The 23152-nt window shown below is 38.6% G+C and overlaps 1 protein-coding gene across 1 annotated transcript in view; it reads right to left on the bottom strand.

Annotated features, from left to right (window-relative positions):
• BLTP3B (bridge-like lipid transfer protein family member 3B) overlaps positions 1-23152 on the bottom strand; it is a 344497-nt gene that overhangs the window by 77653 nt on the left and 243692 nt on the right. Inside the window, exons 15-16 of the mRNA XM_053718772.1 lie at positions 19685-19851; positions 3315-3457 (exon numbers count right to left, since the gene is read on the bottom strand). Coding sequence (XP_053574747.1) covers positions 3315-3457; positions 19685-19851 — 310 coding nt within the window. The remainder of the gene's footprint in view (positions 1-3314; positions 3458-19684; positions 19852-23152) is intronic.

Genomic DNA, 23152 nt, shown 5'->3' with positions numbered 1-23152 from the left:
AAAAAATAAATAAAGCTGAATAGAGAAGATAACATAGTCAGTGGACATGGTATCAAAACCTTTTTTTTGCAGTGAAAGATATGTCTTAATTATTATTTTTGTTCTGTATTTATACCAGACCGTAAAGATAGGAAAACTCTATTAAAGGGGCAGTAAACATTCCCAATAAGAAACCTCCTTTCATTTTGTTTACCCAAGATAATCATATTGATGTATATAAACCAAACTTTTGAACCTGTCAAAGTGGGGTAAATAAATTGAAAGGGGGTTTCTTACTTGGAATGTTTCGTCTCCCTTTAAGGGACACTATTATAAACGCTAATGTGCTTAGAACTTTTCTTTTACAGATGATGACAATTTATTGGGATAATCAAAAATAAAAGTGAATACATCTGTTCATTCAGATAATATTTATTCAAGGGCTTTGAGGGAACTTCAATCTGTGCTAGATGCACAATGAACTGATCTGTTTATTCAGTCACTGCAGATAGGAGTTGTTCAAGATGATTGCAGAAATGCTAATGTATTACTTCTTCATAAAAAAAGAAGTAAGCACGATTCTGGTAACTAGAAGCCTATCAGTTTGACTTCAGTAAAGAGAAAAATAATTGAAAGTCTTTTAAAACAAAAAAGTAAAACATCACATTTTTCCCCCAGCAGAAAAAACAGCAGAATTATCTTCTTGATTTTGACTATATCTGAAGTACTAGATAAAGATATAGCAGTAAATGTAGCTTATCTCGTCTTTAGCAAAGAATTAGACGCTGGCCAACCAGCAAAATGAATAAATAACCTGCACTGCCTTGGGCTAGATTCAAAGATAGTTAAAGGGGCACTGTGGTATAAAACTGGTATCCTCTTGTTGTGTTTCCAATGGCTTAATATACCAGCTGCAAAATATTACATGTATGAGAAATTGGTCTGTTTATTTTTGTATTTGAAAAAATATATATTTTTGTTCATTGTGGGGAAAATTGGTCTAAAATCAGTCTGATAAATTCTCCCCAATGAAAAAACTGAAAAGCACCTCAAAGTTTAAAACTGGCATACCAGTGAGGTGGGGGAGAGGTCTCGAGGATTTTGGGAAACTTTGCTACCTCCTAGTGGCTAGGAGGTGAATCTCATGTGTAATAAATCATGGACTCTCACCACCTTGTGAAAGAAAACATCTTTTTGCTCATTAAAACAACAACCCACTGTTCTTGATAAGATGCACATTTAAAGGGACAGTCTAGTCAAAATTAAACTTTCATGATTCAGATAGGGCATGCAATTTTAAACAACTTTCCAATTTACTTTTATCATCAACTTTGCTTTGCTCTCTTGGTATTCTTTGATGAAATCTAAACCTAGGTAGGCTCATATGCTAATTTCTAAGCCATTTAACTGCCTCTTATTTCAGTGCATTTTGACAGGTTTTGACAGACACTGCTAGTTCATGTGTGCCATATAGATTACATTGTGCTCAATCCCGTGGAGTTATTTATGAGTCAGCACTGATTGGCTAAATTGCATGCCTGTCAAAAGAACGGAGTTAAGGGGGCAGTCTGCAGAGGCTTAGATACAAGGTAATCACAGAGGTAAAACGTGTATTAATATAACAGTGTTGGTTATGCAAAACTGGGGAATAGGAAATAAAGGGGTTATCTAGCTTTTTAAACAATAAATATATTGGTGTAGACTGTCCCTTTAAGTGGGCTGAGCCTGCAGGACGTGCACAGCGCATATCTTATTGCTCTCTTTATAAACAAAAGCATCAGCATTTTATTTCTCTATATCAACAAAGGTCAATACTTGGGTACTGACATTTTCATTTATAAATTTATAGAATAAAACTAAAGGGGCAATACGTTCAACTTTATGTGGCTGGTGTAACAAGTCACAGAAAAATTAAGGTGAACATTTACGCTGGAAAGTAGATAATAAGAGTTCATTGTACTCTATGAACTGGGAACAGCAACCCACTGGAAGGTTGATTTCTGATGCTGTCTCTTGTACACATAGCTTTTCAATAGAGACTATTGCAGTATTCATATGTCCAGTATAGTTGGTGGCTTCGGCATACAAAAATCAATTATTTCAAATGACAACATAAAGTAAATGAGTTATTTGTAAAAAAAAATAATACAAATCAATACACTCCAGCAGGTAAAATGAATCAATGGGAATATTAAAGGGATACTAAACCCAAATTTTTTTATTTCATGATTCAGATAGAGGATGCAATTTTAAGCAAATTTCTAATTTACTCCTAATATCAATTTTTCTTCGTTCTCTTGCTATTTTTATTTGAAAAAGAAGGCATCTAAGCCAACGAGCCAGCCAATTTTTGGTTTAGTACACTGGACAGCATTTAGCCACAAATCAACAAGCACAACCCAGGTTGTGAACCAAAAATGATCCGGCTTCTAAACTCACATTCTTGCTTTTCAAATAAAGATAGCAAAAGAATGAAGAAAAATTGATAATAGGAGTAAATTAGAAAGTTGCTTAAAATTGCTGCTCTATCTGAATCCTGAAAGATGACATTTGGGTTCAGTGTCCCTTTAAAGTGGGATAAAATTTACTCTAGAAATGATTAGATGCTTTAATTAATGGATTTTTTTTAATGGAACTTTTTTGCAGTTTGAAGATTGTGGGCTAGATTACAAACGGAGCGCTAACTTGCGCTCATATTACAAGTTGAAAGTAAACACGACCGTACGAGTGCAAGGCTAAATAAAAAACATATATACATTAAAAAAAAGTGTTACCCTCATATATACGCTATCTATTAAAAAAGGTATCTGAATGGAAAGAGCTATAATTTATACATACATATACATGTCTAAATATGTGTATATACAGTATATGCATATACGTGTATACATGTGTATTTTTGTATATATGTATATAAATACATATAAACACATATGTACAAATGTATACACATAATATTTTGGAGTCCTTTCCACTCAACTGAAAAACAGAAAAAAATATTTTTAATTAAGTGTAATATTTAATAATGTGTTTTACTGTGTATGTACAGTAAATATTTTACACTCCAATGGTCTTCACATAGGTTTAAATGTTCTATGTATTATTAAGTAGATATTCCTATATTTATCTGTATAGATATACTTTACAAAAAAAATAAATCAGATACAGTGCTAAATAGTGTGCCACTTGTAATCTTGTATCTCCAAAAGGATAAGAATAAACTTGAAACCGATACTTTTTGTAAAAAAAATAATTAAAAAAAAATGTTGCTTTAAGAACAATAATGTAGCACTTGCAATATGAAAAAGAACTGTATTTATTTTCAGTTATGTTACCAGGTCTTGCTGTGTGTCTTGAGCGCTGTCATAAATTGCACTCATTGCATCTGGAGAAGACATGCAGTATTCCTCATTTCTTAACTCTACACTGGCAGATTCTGCTGTAGATGGATAATTCAAAGAAGAAAAATCCTCAAGTCCTGCGATTATTAATAAAAAAAGCATATTATTACAAATGTGCACGTTAAGAATTAGACAATAGTGGTTACGATAAAAATGGATGTTTTGCGCATTACACAGAACATCATTTTGAAATACTCCAAACTCTTAAGAAGCAAAACAAATGTGTCTGAATCTAAAAAAGCATAACAAACTTAAATATATTCAAATATACTGTTACATTTATATAAATACTATCTGCTAAAAATTATTCATATAAACATTAAAAAAGTTATTAGGTTCCAAAAAGGTATATGGCCATGTATTTGACTGCAAAGAGGTATACTATTTATATGTGTCTAAATAATAATCATATAATAATATTTAATAATGTGTTTTACTTTATACTTACTGTAAATATTTCACATTCCAATTTTCTTCACATACAGGAAAATGTTTTTTATATATATATACACACACACACCTATACCTATATATCTATTCCTATAGATATATAGGTATAGATATATATTTTGCATTAACATTATCATATATATATATATTTTTTTTTTTTAAATATATTTTGTAAAAAATGTAAAATATGCTTAAAGGGACAGTCTACACCAGAATTTTAATTGTTTAAAAAGATAGATAATCCCTGTATTACGCATTCCCCCAGTTTTGCATAACCAACACAGTTATATTAATATACTTTTTACCCTCTGTGATTACCTTGTATCTAAGCCTCATGCAGACAGCCCCTTATTACAGCTCTTTTGACATACTTTTAGCCAATCAGTGCTGACTCCTGGGTAACTCCACGGATGTGAGCACAATGTTATCTACAGTATATGGCACACAAACTAACATCCTCTAGTGGTGAAAAACTGTCAAAATGCATAAAGATAAGAGGCGGCCTTCAAGGTCTAAGAAGTTATCATATAAGCCTACCTAGGTTTAGCTTTCAACTAAGAATACCAAGAGAACAAAGCAAAATCGGTGATAACAGTAAATGGGAAAGTTGTTTAAAATGACATGCCCTATCTGAATAATGAACGTTTATTTTAGACTAGCAGTGGTTATTAGTTATTTTAAGGTGCATTATTGAAGTATTAAATACTATTCCTAAAGCCTGTGTACACGGGCCAAAATCCCCATCCGCTTGGATCCCCTCTCCCTCCTTCCCCTTCCCTGATAAGACTAATATTCCTCACCAGTGTTTCCTATATCAATGGGTCCACAAGAGGCCAGCTAATTACTCGCTCAAGAAAGCTATTTAAATAAAAAATTAGAAGTTTTAGTTGTCTATATTTTAGAAATTACCCTGCTTTTTGTCTATATCATTGTACTGTGATACATGAAAATGTTGCCATTTTTATTATAACATTTATTGTATGTTTTCCCTTTCTTACGCATAACCTCAATAGAAGATTATTAAAAAACATAAATTATGCTTACCTGATCATTTTCTTTTCTTCTGACGGGAAAAGTCCACAGCTGCATTCATTACTTTTGGGAATTCAGAACCTGGCCACCAGAGGAGGCTAAGACACCCCACCCAAAGGCTTCAAATACCTCCCCCACTTCCCTCATCCCCCAGTTATTCTGCCAAGGGAACAAGGAACAGTGGGAGAAATATCAGGGTGATAAAGGTGTCAGAAGAACAAAAATTTACTGCCACCTCATAGACAAAACGCAGGCGCAAGCATAATTTATGTTTTTCTTCTTAAATGGGAAAAGTCCACAGCTGCATTCATTACTTTTGGGAAAACAATATCCAAGCTAGAGGACACTGAATGCAAACAAAGGGTGGGTACAAAAATGTGGCCCCTTCGAAAGGCACCACAACCTGAAATTACCCGACACCCTATAAAAAATTATAAACAACAAGGGAAAAAAACGGAAGCCTAGGTAACTGCTCATCAGTTACATAACTTGCAAAGCCGGGCTAGAGACCACTCAGACCCAGAGTCTGCTGAGCACAAAAGCATCCGAGGAATGGAAAACTACGGTTCCAAGTCCCCAGGGACCTTTAGGAACCACAATGACGTCTGAAGAAAATCAGACCCGTATCCCAAGCATGTAGGGGGCGTGTCCGGGCCAGGTCCGAAGATGGCCACTTAAATGGGAGCTCTGCAAAACAGATTCACATTTTGCCTATAACCTCGATGATGTGCAGCCATCCAGCCTGATATTGTGCTTTCTAAAGTAGCAGTTGATGAGCTGACTCAGTGTATATTACTATTTTGAAATTCCTGAGAGTTCCCTGACCGGACGGCTGAGACCTTTCAGCGGCTTCCCGTAAGAGAGATCTCGGCAACCCCCCCCCCCCCCCCCGGGGATCCGGGTTACCAAAAGTATGGAGGGGAACTTATTTCTACAGCTACAAGCCCTATTTGAGGAATATGAGAAACGGATGTGTGATCAGTTTGACCGGCTTCTGGTAATTGCTGAAGCTCAGGGCAATGAAAAAGAGAATACTGGGCTCACTATTGCGGGGGAGATTGGGCCCAGCTTCAACTCACATCACAGTCCCATGCAGTTGCAAGGAAGTCGCAATACCACGGGGACTACTTACTCACGGACCCTAATGCCTGAGCTATTGGAGTCAAATAAAGAAAAGCAACAGAGAAACGTGCAAAATCTACAGTGCGCAGCTCACTGCATTAAGGATGAACTCCTCATTGCATCTAACTTTCAAGCAAATATGGGGTCTCCTATAGCTGGAGCCCGAACTGCCGTGAGGGACCTTACTATTGCCACAATGCATGCCGGTTTATCTTGGACGGAGCCACTGCAAATCAGCACTGATCTGGTCCCTATGCAGGTCTCTAACCCTTCTATACTCAGCGAGGTTGTAGTGGGGAGGACTGACTTCCTCATGTGCAGCCTTACCTTACCTTGGATTCCGGGGACAATCTATCTGACTTATCTGGAGTATTGTTCCTATGGCTACTTAGTCTGCAAAATCAGACGGGCAGGAGTGGGCTAGTTTGAGGTCTTTGCTCTGGGAACCAGGACACCTGTCAGCCCGGTCCATTCAGTCTTGCACATTTTATCTCAACTTTGACTGTCTTTGCGGTACATATATATTGACTCACGCCAAAGGAACTAACTTATATTTGCTATGATCTGCTTCCTGCCTAATAATCTGTGGAAGCTGATTTCCAACATTGTACACAGGAGAGACTCCACTGTTATGTCTATTGTGTTTGTTTCTTTTCCTTTAATCGTGCTTAGAGACCATGCATGCATAATGCTGATCGGAATATGTCCCTTAGACAGGTAATATGTGTTATAGCCAGTCTACGTTGTCTTGAGGTCTATGCAGTTAAACACATAAGTCGCATCTACCCTCTGAATATTTATGTATTTGCAATATATGTATTTTCAGTATTATACCGTTAGACATTGGGAGATCTTATTCTTTTGCATAAATTTATAGGTCTAGGAACGAGTGGCCTTATATAAATTTGATGTGTGACTCTGGTGAGGCCATGTAACAGACTTTAACAAAATATTGTAGGTGATCTTTGGATCTCTTAACTGCGCATAGTGCTGGCTATTATTATTACTAGATTATTGGAATGGGAAAAGGATATTTATGTAATATATTTAAAGCATACATTTAGTTTAACTAGTTGAAGAAGCTTCAGCATAGCAGATCTATTCCACCTACTCAAATTTCCTTAGAGATTACGAATACCTGCAGTTTCAGTCCCAGTCTGGTCATGTCTCAGTAATTTATTTCCTGCATTTCCCCTCCATTCCTTTTTTGGCAGAGTTATGCAGTCTCTGCCCTGTCCAAAGAGTCTTAGCTGCTCTTTGGGGCCAAACAAGAGTAATATTGCTGTGTTTATATGCACACTCTTCTCTACATCTAACCTGTTAGTTGTTGTACTCCTAGTTTGGCTAACCTTTAGCCTGAAGATAGTTAATCATACGTTTGTTTATTGGTTTTTCTAATGTGCCTTAGACTGATACTGATACTACTTGCGCCCTCGTCTGACCAATGCGTGGTTTGGACCCACTTGTGGTTTGGTGTAATTCTAAAGGCGCGACAGATACTTGTGTATTTTAATATTATTTATATTTCATATATGTCACTATCTTATATTGTATAATGGTCAACATTTCCGACTTATGTCTATTGATGTCTATACAGGTTCAGTTTGAGTCTGCAGTTTGTTTTTTGTTTTTCTCTAACTCTATATATGAAACTACTGTATTAATGATGTGTCCTCAACTATACCCTAGTTTTCAGATCCCTTGGATGGATCTCTGTAGCATTGATGACACTATGAAGATAAAGTAATAAAATGAGGCGCAATGATGAGGGGTAGTGTTCAGATCCAACTAAGCAAGATGGGATTTCCTATTAACTGGGATATCGAACTATGTAACTAATGTCCCTTGCATTATTCTACTTGTGATATTGCCCTTCAATATGTAACTGTTTGCGATTGTTTTGACTGCCTCAATAAAAACATTTAAAAAAAAAAGAAATGGCCATGCAGAACCATGCCGTAACCTCTGGAGGAAACAACCCACCTTCCGGAGAAGTAGTAAAGGCCATAGGGACACCTGCTTGCGCAGCAAAGGAAGGTTCCGGGGCATGCGCCTCACGGGACATGGAATCCTCGGAGGCGGAAGGCTCAAAGCACTCTAAGGTCCCTGAGTACTCTAGAACGGCAATCGGAACATAATTGATGGGCATGGGTAACCCGGGCCATCTCATATTCATCACAAGACGCATTCTCCGTATCGGAGACATCCGTGTCTAAGAAATCAGAATCCTCCTTAATCTTGGGATTACAAAAATGACAAACACTAACTGGCACCCCTTTTACACCCCCAATGGCTGGGCACTCACCACCCTTCTGTGAACCAGACAACCCATGAGCAGACTCTCTCTGTCGCCACCAGTCAGCATACGGAAGTGGAAAACAACGTAACCGCACCTGGTCACGAGGTGCACCATGCCAGTCACAAAAAGGGCGTGCAATCTCAAGAGATCGCGCCAATTGACTATAAGGCCGTTATGTTCTGAAAAGCCATGAGCCTAAGTATTACTACACATTAGCAGGTAGAACCATATAACAAACATGATTAAAAGTCCCCCCTTTTCAATAACCCCCCTCAGGAGATATTAACCCATGATTAAGATAAAAGGAGTCCCACTGGGACCCTACCTTTTCTCAATAACATCACATTCACATGATGAAATAAAATGAAACAATCTTACCGGAATCAACGCCGTGGAACAGGAACACGGCCCTTCAAGTGTGACAGATAGTAGCCTCGCTTCTGACATGGACTTGAGTGAATAAAGGCAGGCAGCGAAACTCGTCAACGCTGATTGCCAAGGAGCTGTTAATATGAGTCGGGATGGTTTCGCAGAAAGACTCTCCCTGCATCTCTGGACTCTAACCTTCATCCATGCTCTCACTGAGAGTCTGACAGGATTACTTAAAACTCCAGTCCCATTTCGAAGACTACTACCCTCCATAAGAAACTATCTCAAACTTCTGACACTTCTCTGCCAACCTCCTGTGACGAAAGGCAAAGAATGACTGGGGGATGAGGGAAGTGGGGAAGGTATTTGAAGCCTTTGGCTGGGGTGTCTCTGCCTCCTCCTGGTGGCCAGGTTCTGAATTCCCAAAAGTAATGAATGCAGCTGTGGACTCTTCCTGTTTAAGAAGAAAAGAAGAAAAAAAAAAAATACTCCACCCCTATTTTGAAAAATGGAACAAAGAAAGTCTTGAAAGTTACCCACTTATGGGATCACAACAGAATGGAAATCTCCTTGTTGGAAAAACTATTTTTTTATAAGAATCAGACTATATTAAAAACAGAATTTATGCTTACCTGATAAATTACTTTCTCCAACGGTGTGTCCGGTCCACGGCGTCATCCATTACTTGTGGGAAATGTTCTCCCCCACAGGGAAAGGCAAGGAGAGCACACAGCAAGAGCTGTCCATATAGCTCCCCCTCTGGCTCCGCCCCCCAGTCATTCGACCGACGGTTAGGAGAAAAAGGAGAAACTATAGGGTGCCGTGGTGACTGTAGTGTATAAAGAAAAATGTTTTCAACCTGATTAAAAAAACCAGGGCGGGCCGTGGGCCCGACACACCGTTGGAGAAAGTAATTTATCAGGTAAGCATAAATTCTGTTTTCTCCAACATTGGTGTGTCCGGTCCACGGCGTCATCCATTACTTGTGGGAACCAATACCAAAGCTTTAGGACACGGATGAAGGGAGGGAGCAAATCAGGTTACCTAAACAGAAGGCACCTTGGCTTGCAAAACCTTTCTCCCAAAAACAGCCTCCGAAGAAGCAAAAATATCAAATTTGTAGAATTTGGCAAAAGTGTGCAGAGAAGACCAAGTCGCTGCCTTACATATCTGGTCAACAGAAGCCTCGTTCTTATAGGCCCATGTGGAAGCCACAGCCCTAGTAGAGTGAGCTGTGATACGGTCAGGAGGCTGCCGTCCGGCAGTCTCATAAGCCAAGCGGATAATGGTTTTCAGCCAGAAAGAGAGAGAGGTAGCAGTAGCTTTTTGACCTCTCTTCTTACCAGAGTAAACGACAAACAAGGATGAGGTTTGTCTAAAATATTTTGTTGCTTCTAAATAGAACTTTAAAGCACGAACAACATCTAAATTGTGTAATAAACGTTCCTTCTTTGAAACTGGATTCGGACACAAAGAAGGAACAACTATTTCCTGGTTGATGTTCTCGTTGGAAACAACTTTTGGAAGAAAACCAGGCTTAGTACGCAAAACAACCTTATCTGAATGGAACACCAGATAGGGTGGATCACACTGCAAAGCAGATAATTCAGAAACTCTTCTAGCAGAAGAAATAGCAACCAAAAACAGAACTTTCCAAGATAGTAACTTAATATCTATGGAATGTAAAGGTTCAAACAGAACCCCTTGAAGAACTGAAAGAACTAAATTTAGACTCCAAGGAGGAGTCATGGGTCTGTAAACAGGCTTGATTCTAACCAAAGCCTGAACAAAAACTTGTACATCTGGCAAAGCTGCCAGTCGTTTGTGCAACAAGACGGATAATGCAGAAATCTGTCCTTTTAGAGAACTAGCTGACAATCCTTTATCCAAACCTTCTTGGAGAAAGGAGAGAATCTTTGGAATTTTAATCTTACTCCAGGAGAATCCTTTGGATTCACACCAACAGATATATTTTATGGTAAATCCTTCTAGTCACAGGTTTTCTGGCTTGGACCAGAGTATCAATCACAGAATTTGAAAACCCACGCCTGGATAAAATCAAGCGTTCAATTTCCAAGCAGTCAGCTGCAGAGAAACTAGATTGGGATGTTCGAATGGACCTTGTACTAGAAGGTCCTGTCTCAAAGGTAGCTTCCATGGTGGAGCCGATGACATATTCACCAGGTCTGCATACCAAGTCCTGCGTGGCCACGCAGGAGCTATCAGAATCACCGAGGCCTTCTCCTGTTTGATCCTGGCTATGAGCCTGGGGAGGAGAGGAAAACGGTGGAAACACATATGCTAGGTTGAACGACCAAGGCGCCACTAATGCATCCACTAGAGTCGCCTTGGGATCCCTGGATCTGGACCCGTAGCAAGGAATCTTGAAGTTCTGACGGGACGCCATTAGATCCATGTCTGGAATGCCCCATAATTGGGTTAACTGAGCAAAGACCTCCGGATGGAGTTCCCACTCCCCCGGATGGAAAGTCTGACGACTCAAATAGTCCGCCTCCCAGTTGTCTACTCCTGGGATGTGAATAGCAGATAGACGGCAGGAGTGATTCTCTGCCCATTGGATTATCTTGGTTACTTCCTTCATCGCTAGGGAACTCTTTGTTCCCTCTTGATGATTGATGTACGCAACAGTCGTTATGTTGTCCGACTGAAATCTTATGAACCTGGCTTCCGCTAGCTGAGGCCAAGCCAGGAGCGCATTGAATATAGCTCTTAGTTCCAAAATGTTTATCGGGAGAAGCGACTCTTCCCGCGACCATAGGCCCTGAGCTTTCAGAGAGTCCCAGACCGCGCCCCACCCCAAGAGGCTGGCGTCGGTCGTGACGATGACCCACTCCGGTCTGCGGAAACTCATTCCCTGAGACAGGTGATCCTGGGTCAACCACCAGAGAAGTGAGTCCCTGGTTACCTGGTCTACTTGAATTTGGGGAGACAAGTCTGTATAGTCCCCATTCCACTGATTGAGCATGCACAGCTGTAATGGTCTTAGATGAATTTGAGCAAAAGGAACCACATCCATTGCTGCGACCATTAGTCCTATTACTTCCATACATTGAGCTATGGAGGGTTGAGGAATAGAGTGAAGAACTCGACAAGCTTTTAGAAGCTTTGTCTTTCTGACGTCTGTGAGAAAGATCTTCTTTTTTTTCAAATATATTTATTTTATTTAGTTTTTAACAGAAAAAAGAAAAAAAAGTATCAACAGAGCACATTCGCTCACATTTGTGCACCACGCAGGGTAAGTCAAGATACATACATAATGCCGTGATCGGTTAATCAATACATAATACATTTAACCTTTAGCATATTTATCTAAGCGAAAAGAAAAAAAAGAAAAAGAGAAAGAAAAGGAAGAGAAAAAAAAAAAAAAAATAGATTGTTAAATTTGTCTCCTCTCCCCCGCTATAGGCTCTCAGAACCATGCCACTGGGAACACTTCTCTCAAAATTAAACCTTCAAAGTATTCTGTTTTATGTAGTTCTTTAGTAAGAATATACTGTATATTAAGCGGATATGTTTGAATAATTTTGGTCCATTTATTAAAGAATCTTTGAATTTGTTTGTTATGCATTGTAGAAATGTTATATTGTTCAAAAATTATCTGTTGTTTTACCGCTTCCAAAAATCTAATGAAGGGGGGGGCTTTTCTGTGTTTCCAGCTTTTTAGTAGGAGGTTGCGGACAATTAGTATAATTGTATTAATCAGGCCAGCATTGTGGCCTCCTGAGTCTAAGAAGACCATCATTTTTGGACTAGCAATAAAATACTCTGGGTCCAACTTGTTTAGCCAAAAATTAACTTTCTGCCAGAATTGCCACACTTTCGGGCAATGCCAAAAACAATGTAACAAATCTGCCCAAGGTAAAGAGCATTTATGGCAGAGGCCCATGCTGTCCTGCGACCACTGTGCTAATCTTTTCGGTGAAATGTATGTATTGTTAAGTAATTTTAGATGGGATTCATGCCAGGAGGAACGAAGGGGCGCTTTCATCAACCATTTAATACTTTTTTTAATTAAGTCATAATTAACTCCTTCAAAATACCTCGACCAATGCGAGATATGTTGCTCAGAGTATAGTTGACCCTGCTTAGCCAGCAGAATATTGTATAAAAGCGAAATAGAGTGTTTACCTTGTTTATATAACTTTATATACCCTCCAATTTCCGCAAAACATTCCGACCAATTTCCAAGCTGCAATTTCTTAATCAGAAAATTTCGTAACTGTAAATAGGCGAAAAAGTGTTTATTGGGGAGATTAAATTCATTAGCGATGCTTTCAAAGGTTCTTATATTGGCTTGCTCATCTAAGAGCTGTGTTATCTTAGAGAGCCCTTTATTATCCCATTCTCTAAATAACTTATACGAACACCCAGGTAGAAACTCAGGATTTCCTCTGATCAGCAGAAAAGATGATATGTGGGAATTAATCTTAAGCCGAGAGCATAAAAGTTGCCAAGCTTTAACTACATTATAGATACTGATATACAACTTTATACTTTTTGGTAATTGGATACTGACACAATGAAGAATTGTTTTACAAGAAAACGGGTGTATAATAGTCTCTTCTAGCCTTAAATTCGTCAATGTCTTGCCATCATACAGCCAATCTATCCCATAACGTGCCAAGATAGCTAAGTTATATGCCTTAATGTCTGGGAAAGCTAGGCCACCTTGTTCCTTCTGTTGGGATAGTTTTTTAATCGAAATCATCTGTCTAGACTTATTCCAAAGGAACTTGGCACAGGCCTGGTTAAATATTTTAATATCTTTAGCTTTAATAAATAGAGGGAGATTATTCATTACAAATAGTATCTGTGGGAACAAAATATTTTTTATCATTATGATTTTAGCTGACAGGGAAATTGGAAGTAGTGCCCAGCGTTGTAATTTAGCTTTCATATTAGAAAAAAAGGAGTAAAATTAAGTTTGTACCAACTATTTGGATCTCTGTGTAGAATAATCCCAAGGTATCTGAGCGTCTCGACCTCCTTTAGGTCATATTGAATCCTGCTATCCTTCTTTTTATATATCCATAATATCTCGGATTTAATTGTGTTTACCTTATAGCCTGAGATTTTACTGAATAGTTCTAATGCACCAAACGCTATGGGGATATTTTTATATGTATGTTTAAAGTATAGTAATAGGTCGTCTGCATAGAGTGACAGCACTAGTTTCTGTTCGCCTATATTTATCCCCTCAAGTTCTTGGCGTAAATAAATTGCTAGGGGTTCAATGGCCAGATTAAATAAAAGGGGGGACAGTGGACAACCCTGACGTGTACCTTTCTCCATTTTAAAAAAAGGAGTTTGGGTATTATTAATCGCTATTGAGGAGATTGGATAATTGTATATAGTTTTGATAAATTCTATCAGTTTTCCTGTAAAGCCGAATTTTGTCAGGGCCACATATAAATGATCCCATATTATGGAGTCAAATGCCTTCTCCGCGTCAATCATAACCATAGCAATATCGTCTTGATATGTTATTTTCTCCTTATTGATTTTATTCCAAAAATATTCTATTAGCGTATATGTTTTTCTAATGTTTTTAGTAAGTGATCTGTTACACATGAAACCCGCTTGGTCTTGGTGAATAATTTCTTGAAGTACTACCTTGAGACGATTCGCTATTATAGATGTTAACAATTTATAATCTATGTTCAACAAGGAGATAGGTCTGTATGACCCTAAATCTGTTAAATTTTTGTCTTTTTTTGGTATAAGAGAGTGAAGAACTCGACAAGCTTTTAGAAGCTTTGTCTTTCTGACGTCTGTGAGAAAGATCTTCATTTCCACAGAATCTATTATTGTTCCCAGAAAAGGAACCCTTGTGGACGGTGACAGTGAACTTTTTTCTATGTTCACTTTCCACCCGTGAGATCTGAGAAAAGCCAAGGATGTCGTCTAGATAAGGTGCTACAGCGATGCCCCTCGGTCTTAGGACCGCTAGAAGGGACCCTAGCACCTTTGTGAAAATTCTGGGAGTGGTGGCTAAACCGAATGGAAGAGCCACAAACTGGTAATGTTTGTCCAGAAAGGCGAACCTCAGGAACTGATGATGAGATTTGTGGATTGGGATATGCAAATACGCATCCTTCAGATCCACGGTAGTCAAAAATTGACCCTGCTGGATTGTTGGTAAGATTGTCCGAATGGTTTCCATCTTGAAGGATGGAACTCTGAGGAACTTGTTTAATATCTTTAAATCCAGAATTGGCCTGAAAGTTCCCTCTTTTTTGGGAACCACAAACAGGTTTGAGTAAAACCCTAGACCTTGTTCCCAGGAGGGGACTGGGTTTATCACTCCCATCTTTGATAGGTCTCTTACGCAATGTAAGAATGCCTGTTTCTTTATCTGGTCTGAAGATAAGCGAGACAGGTGGAACCTTCCCTTTGGAGGAAGTCCCTTGAATTCTAACAGGTATCCCTTGGAAACTATCTCTAGTGCCCAGGGATCCAGAACATCTCTTGCCCAAGCCTGAGCGAAGAGAGATAGTCTGCCCCCTACCAGATCCGGTCCCGGATCGGGGGCTACCCCTTCATGCTGTCTTGGTAGCAGCAGCAGGTTTCTTGGTTTGTTTACCCTTGTTCCAGCCTTGCATGGGCTTCCAAGCGGGTTTGGGCTGGGCCGCGTTACCTTCTTGTCTAGCGGCAGTGGAGTTATTAGCCGGTCCGTTCCTGAAATTGCGAAAGGAACGAAAATTAGACTTGTTCTTAGCCTTAAAAGGCCTATCCTGTGGGAGGGCATGGCCCTTACCCCCAGTGATGTCTGAAATAATTTCCTTCAATTCCGGCCCAAAAAGGGTCTTACCCTTGAAGGAATATTCAGTAACTTAGTCTTGGACGACACGTCTGCCGACCAGGATTTTAGCCAAAGCGCCCTCCGCGCTACTATAGCAAAACCTGAGTTTTTCGCCGCCAATTTCGTTAAATGAAAAGCGGCATCCAATATAAAGGAATTAGCTAACTTTAATGCGTGAATTCTGTCAATGACTTCTTCATAGGAAGTCTCTTTCTGGAGCGACCTTTCTAGTTCTTCGAACCAAAAGGACGCCGCTGAAGTGACTCTATAGGAATAGTTGTGCGCTTTGTGCGCTTCGCTAGTGTTGAAACAGCTCCATCAATCTTCGGGACCGTTTGCCATGCGTCCCTTCTAGGGTCTACTATGGGAAACATTTTCTTAAATATAGGAGGTGGGGCAAAGGGTACACCTGGCTTCTCCCACTCCTTTTCCACTATGTTCGCTACCCTCTTAAATATTGGAAAAGCGTCGTCGTGCACTGGGACCTCTAAAAATGTGTCCAATTTGCACAACTTCTCTGGTACTACCATGGAATCACAGTCATCCAGAGTAGCTAATACCTCCTTAAGCAAAGCGCGGAGATGTTCTAGCTTAAACTTAAATGCCACTAGATCAGGTTCTGCCTGTTGAGAAATTTTTCCTGAGTCTGAAATTTCACCCTCAGACAGCCAATTCCGATTGATGTGAGGGTAAAATAGATAAGGCATCGTCAGCGTCTGATTGTTTATCCTTTTTATCTGTATTTAAAACTGAACAATCACGCTTTCTCTGAAAAACTGGCAGTTTGGATAAAAGATTTGCTACAGAATTATCCACTACTGCTGATAATTGTTGCATAGAAATAAGCACTGGCGCGCTAGGTGTCGCCTGCGCGGGCAAAGCTGGTGTAGACACAGAAGGAGAGGATGTAGAGCTATCCCCACTACCTTCATTAGATAAATCATCTTGGGCAACATTATGAAAAATAACAGAGCTGTCCTGATTTTGTTTGGACGCTATGGCGCAATTATCACAAATACTCGAAGGGGGAACCACATTTGTCTCTATACACACAGAACATAGGTTATCTGATGGAACAGACATGTTAAACAGATTTAGGCAGGCAAACAATGCAATAAAAACGATTTTAAACAAAAACGTTACTGTCTCTTTAAATAATAAAATGACACATTTATTTCTGAATGTTCAAAAAAACTATGAAGGCAATATCCGATTTTTCTGAAATTTGGACCCCAGTGTCTTAATGCTTAGAAAGTATTGCACAGCAAATATGGAGACTCTAGCTCTTAAAACAAGCAAACCGGAGCTAATTGTTGGATTTAACCGTTTTTACACACCACAATCCCAGCTACAGCCTTGCTGCAGCTTTTTACCTTCCTTAGGGGTCCCCATTCACAGAAAAAAGCCTTTTGGAGTCACTTTCTGAACCACAGGACCCTCTCACATGAATCTGCATGCACTGCCTTGAAATTCAACTGCACAGCTGAAGTGCCAAAATGAGGCTTCCTCCCTCAGCACACTAGAGTGAAGGGGCCTTCCTGACTAGATTTAGGTGTCTAAAACAAGCCAGATCAATAAAAAACGTTCCCAAGTGTATGTGAGCTTATAAAATATTTCAAATGGTATAATATTGTAATAAAAACCAATCGATTTAGCCCCTAACAGTGTCTACCAGCATAAAAAACAAAAAGGGGAAGCCTGTTATCTTTTTTGCTGAGGTGAAAGAAAAATGGCTTACCGTTTCCCCTGAGGGGAAAAATGACTGTCATCTAGCATTAGCCTGTGTTGTTAGAAGGAGACTAGTCATACCTGAAGCAGATGAGTCTGCAAACTGTTACCTCCAACTGAAGTTCTCTTGTTTCAACAGTCCTGCGTGGTAACAGTAATGGATTTTAGTTACTTGTGCTAAAATCATAGCCCTCTTAAACAGAAATCTTCATCACTTTTCTGTTATAGAGTAAATAGTACAAGCCAGCACTATTTTAAAATAACAAACTCTTGATAGAAGAATAAAAAAACTACAACTAACACCACAAACTCCTCGCCATCCCCGTGGTAGATGCTACTTGTTCAGAGCGGCAAGGAGAATGACTGGGGGGCGGAGCCAGAGGGGGAGCTATATGGACAGCTCTTGCTGTGTGCTCTCCTTGCCTTTCCCTGTGGGGGAGAACATTTCCCACAAGTAATGGATGACGCCGTGGACCGGACACACCAATGTTGGAGAAAACAGGTCCCTTAGTCCAGCTGGAACAAGAAGAATGGGTTCCTTGCCCCACGTAAAGCGACACTAAACCCAATTTTTTTCTTTAATGATTTAGATAGAGCATGCAACTTTCTAATTTACTCCTATTAATCAAATTTTCTTCGCTTTCTTGCTATCTTTATTTAAAAAAAGCAGGAATGTAAAGCTTAGGAGCTGGCCCATTTTTGTCTCAGAACCTGAGTTATGCTTGCTTATAGGTTTGCTAAATGTAGCCACCAATAAGCAAGCACTATCCAGTATGCTGAACCTAAAATGGGCTGGCTCCTAAGGTTTACGTTCCTGCTTTTTAAATAACAAGAGAAAGAAAAATTGATAAGAGGAGTAAATTAGAAAGTTGCTTACAATTTCTTGCCCTATCTGAATAATGAAAGAAAAAAATGGGTTTAGTATCTCTTTAAACCTTTGGATCATATAGAAAGCAGAGCAATCAATAAAGAAAGGAAATCACCACTGCATCTAATGCAATTGTTTGGGAATCCATGCTCCTCGCACTCTATTTGCTTCCGTGTGTGCCATAGGATTGTTACTGGATTCCTCAGCTTCTGGGAAAATGTTAAATTACTACCAAAGAGCAAATATATTTTAGAACAAGATTGTCTGGTGACCCAGGAAAGCAGCTTCCCAATTTTGAAGACCTAGAATGTAAATGGCTGAGATAATCCAGTAGTTGATATTGGGACATTTGGGGATATAAGTAACCTCCATCCCAGAATGGAGACAAACTCCCCCTGGTGGCAAATGTAGGTAACTGCTGTCATGCTGTTGTATTTCATCTTCAAAGCCAAAATAAACAAACCGCTCCAAAAATCAACGTTATTTTACAGATTACTAAATGTAAGCTAAAGTACACTTTTCTAGGTCTGTAATCCCAGAATGTTTTCTCCTTAGATCATCTCCCACCACACAAAATGTCCCCTGAGCATGCCTTCCTCACAGACTGTACCATCTAACTACTAGCCGAGGAGGTGTCATATTAAACACATGAAATGCGTCAGGGGCTAGTTGGTGACAAGGATGTTTGTGGCTGCTGGTGCTCTGATAAAGGCCTTTCCACTCCTTACTGCCATAAATATTGTTCAACAAATGTAGTTTCCAGTACAGATGATTAGTAGCCATAGGGTAAACTATAAACTATGGTTATAGTACAGTGTTGCTGGTAAAAGTGATTGACAATCTACTGTCAAAGGGAAATGCACCCTAATTTTTCCCCTTTAATTTTTTGTCCATTCATTTTACCAGCTGAAGTGTATTAGATTATTTACCTTTATTTTGGCATTTGAAAGAGCCAATTTTGTTTGTGATATCCCTACCGATACTGAAAGTTTCTATACGTAGGTATTGGCTAAAGAAAAGCTGTGTAAACACTGGTTAGGAGAGATATGTAATAAAAATGTTATTTTTTAAGCATTTGGCTTTGGTATACAAACAGAGGTAATATAAAGAAGTATGTGTGTGTGTGTACAGAAAGTGATAAAATAAGATCTAAAAATTTACAGTACACTGTCCCTTTAAGATCAGTGGGCACAAGTCTATTGCTAATTAACTTGTGTCTTTTGGGTGCTAGGCACAAAAATATGGCCTAATTTGAACAATATTTTATCATCAGCCAGGGCTCCCTCCTCAAACAGTGTAATGCGGGTTTGAACACACAAAAGTGTAAAACGAGACCTTTCTTTAGAAGCTAAAACATACTGGAGAAACAATTCCAATAAAGATTGGAATCTAAAGAAAGAAATAACGTCCTTTCTTCAGACAGAGCTTTCTCCTCACAAACTGGTTTCTTGTCAGAGGATTCTGTCGTGTTTTCTTCTCACATTTTAACCTTTTTTTTTTTACACAATGTTACCAACAGTATGTAGAGAGGACTCGTCCCTCAGATATAATAAGAAAAAAAAAGGTTTTACTACAATGCTAAATAAAGTTAAAAAAGCAACTGATTTAGTTACCTGTCTCCAAGTGGTCACTGCCATCGCTCTCAGCCAGATGTTCATCCAACATGTTGCTGTCTATTGAAATGTTGTCCAGTGAAAACTGTGACGGACTTCTCTTCATGTTCTTGTAAGAAACAGAGAGGGTAGGCAGGTTGGACGGGCAGCGTTCCTTAGGGGTTACACTTAACAAAAATATATGAAAATGCAGTTTCAAAATTAATTAAATAATAAACGTGTGAAAAAGCTTTAATTACAAATTGCAAAAAGAAAAGTGAATATAAAAGAAACAGCATGAAAACAAAACAAGAAAATAAAAACAGAATCTTACTTTCTAAAATGAACTTAAATTATTTTTTTTTTTAATTTTTATTATTATTATTATTTTTAATCCTAAACAGACTGAGTTTTATATATATATATATATATATATATATATATATATATATATATACATACACACACATATATATATATATAAACACATACATATATATATATATATATATAAAAGTAATCCAAAAGAGGCACTCGCCGTGATACAACCAAGTGATTTATTAAGAGTCAAAGTTTTCGGGGTATGAACCCCGTCCTCAGACTCCTGAAAAAAGCAAACAGTGTCTGAGGACGGGGTTCATACCCCGAAAACGTTCACTCTTAATAAATCACTTGGTTGTAATCACGGCGAGTGCCTCTTTTGGATTACTTTTCTACATATGTCTGAGAGCACCCCGGCATTATCACAGACTTAGCGAGTGCTGGTATTCTTGAATTGTATATATATATATATATATATATATATATATATATATATATATATATATATATATATACACATACATACACACACACATATATATATACACATATATATAAACACATATATATATATACATATATATATATACATATACATATATATATATATATATATATATATATATATGCATACACACCATTGCAGTATTTTAATTTTGTATACTTGTGTTTGTCCACTAGAGGGGGCACAAGCCCTTTTGTTGTTTCTATTCACACAAAAAAACACTGAAAATTTTAATTTCTTTTAGGCCTGGGATGAAGGTCTGAATACATATTTATATCAGTCTGTGTTTAGTTGTTATTTAGTAACCAATATATCACTTCACACCAGCTTACCTTGTACAGTACTTATTTATATCAGACATGTAAGATCACAATGATTAATATATTTAATAGCATTATAAATGTATTTTACACGTGGTATAAATGGCTTTAATTTTATTTCTTTTTAATGAAAATTATAATTTACTTGTCTGAGGAAGTATTTGCCAAATGATATAGCACCTTGTTCCACTTGAGTTGACTAAACAGATTCATATGGTTTTTAGCTATAGACCTCTGCAAAACAGGTGAATGTTTCCAATGACCAGATTATATTTTTTATATTTTTCTTGCACACTATTTCAGACAACTGCCCAACAAACTCCAAAATATACGCCTAGATTTAGAGTTCTGCGGCCAAAGGGGTGCGTTAGCTACGCTGGCTTTTTTCTGGCCGCACCTTTTAAATACCGCTGGTATTTAGAGTTCACAGAATGGCTGCGTTAGGCTCCAAAAAAGGAGCGTAGAGCATATTTACCGCAACTTCAACTCTCGATACCAGCGGTGCTTACGGACGTGGCCAGCTTCAAAAACGTGCTCGTGCACGATTCCACCATAGAAAACAATGGGGCTGTTTGAGCTGAAAAAAAACCTAACACCTGCAAAAAAGCCGCGTTCAGCTCCTAACGCAGCCCCATTGTTTGCTATGGGGAAACACTTCCTACGTCTGTACCTAACACTCTAACATGTACCCCGAGTCTAAACACCCCTAACCTTACACTTATTAACCCTGATTCTGCCGCCCCCGCTATCGCTGACACCTGCATATTCTTTTTAACCCCTAATCTGCCGCTCCGTAAACCGCCGCTACTTACATTATCCCTATGTACCCCTAATCTGCTGCCCCTAACACCGCCGACCCCTATATTATATTTATTAACCCCTAATCTGCCCCCCACAACGTCGCCTCCACCTGCCTACACTTATTAACCCCTAATCTGCCGAGCGGACCGCACCGCTATTATAATAAAGTTATTAACCCCTAATCCGCCTCACTCCCGCCTCAATAACCCTATAATAAAAAGTATTAACCCCTAATCTGCCCTCCCTAACATCGCCGACACCAAACTTCAAACATTAACCCCTAATCTGCCGACTGGAGCTCACCGCTATTCTAATAAATGTATTAACCCCTAAAGCTAAGTCTAACCCTAACACTAACACCCCCTAAGTTAAATATAATTTAAATCTAACGAAATAAATTAACTCTTATTAAATAAATTATTCCTATTTAAAGCTAAATACTTACCTGTAAAATAAATCCTAATTTCTTCTGTTAAGTGTGATCAGTCCACGGGTCATCATTACTTCTGGGATATTACTCCTCCCCAACAGGAAGTGCAAGAGGATTCACCCAGCAGAGCTGCATATAGCTCCTCCCCTCTACGTCACCCCCAGTCATTCTCTTGCACCCAACGACTAGATAGGATGTGTGAGAGGACTATGGTGATTTTATTTAGTTTTATTTCTTCAATCAAAAGTTTGTTATTTTTTAATAGCACCGGAGTGTGTTATTCCTTCTCTGGTAGAATTTGAAGAAGAATCTACCAGAGTTTTTACTATGATTTTAGCCGGAGTTGTTAAGATCATATTGCTGTTTCTCGGCCATCTGAGGAGAGGTAAACTTCAGATCAGGGGACAGCGGGCAGTTTAATCTGCAAAGAGGTATGTAGCAGTTTTTATTTTCTGACAATGGAATTGATGAGAAAATCCGGCCATACCGACATAATATCATGTATGTATATTTTACATTTGAGTATTCTGGGGAATGGTACTTCACTGGAATTACACTGTGTATATAATCTTTAGCCTATTTGGCTTTTTACAAATTTATGTTAAACGTTTTTGCTGGAATGTAAAATCGTTTTCATTTTCTGAGGTACTGGGTGAATAAAATGTTTGGGCACTATTTTTCCACTTGGCAGTTGCTTGATCTAATTATGACAGTTTACTGATCTCTCTCACTGTTGTGTGTGAGGGGGAGGGACCTTTTTTTGGCGCTTTTGCTACGCATCAAAAATTTCAGTCAGAAGCTCATTGTTTTTTCCTGCATGTTCCGGTTTATCTCTACAGAACTCAGGGGTCTTCAAAGCTTGTTTGAGGGAAGTAATCTAACAGAGCTGTGAGATTGTAGTTGACTGTGATAAAAAACGTTTATTCTTTAACTTTTTTATGCCATCAGGGTTAGTTATTCTTTGCTAATGGGAACAAGCCTTTGCTAAAATTGTGTTTTGTTTTACAAAGTTTATTGATTTCAACTGTTATATATCTTCAGTGCTTCTTAAGCACAGTACGTTTTTTCATTGTATTTTACTTGAATAATATTTCCAAGTTGCAAGTTTATTT

Source organism: Bombina bombina, chromosome 6 (assembly GCF_027579735.1).
Source record: "Bombina bombina isolate aBomBom1 chromosome 6, aBomBom1.pri, whole genome shotgun sequence".
Taxonomy (NCBI): Eukaryota; Metazoa; Chordata; class Amphibia; order Anura; family Bombinatoridae; genus Bombina; species Bombina bombina.
Note: the sequence above shows the minus strand (reverse complement) of the source record. Positions and strands in the feature narration are given on the sequence as shown.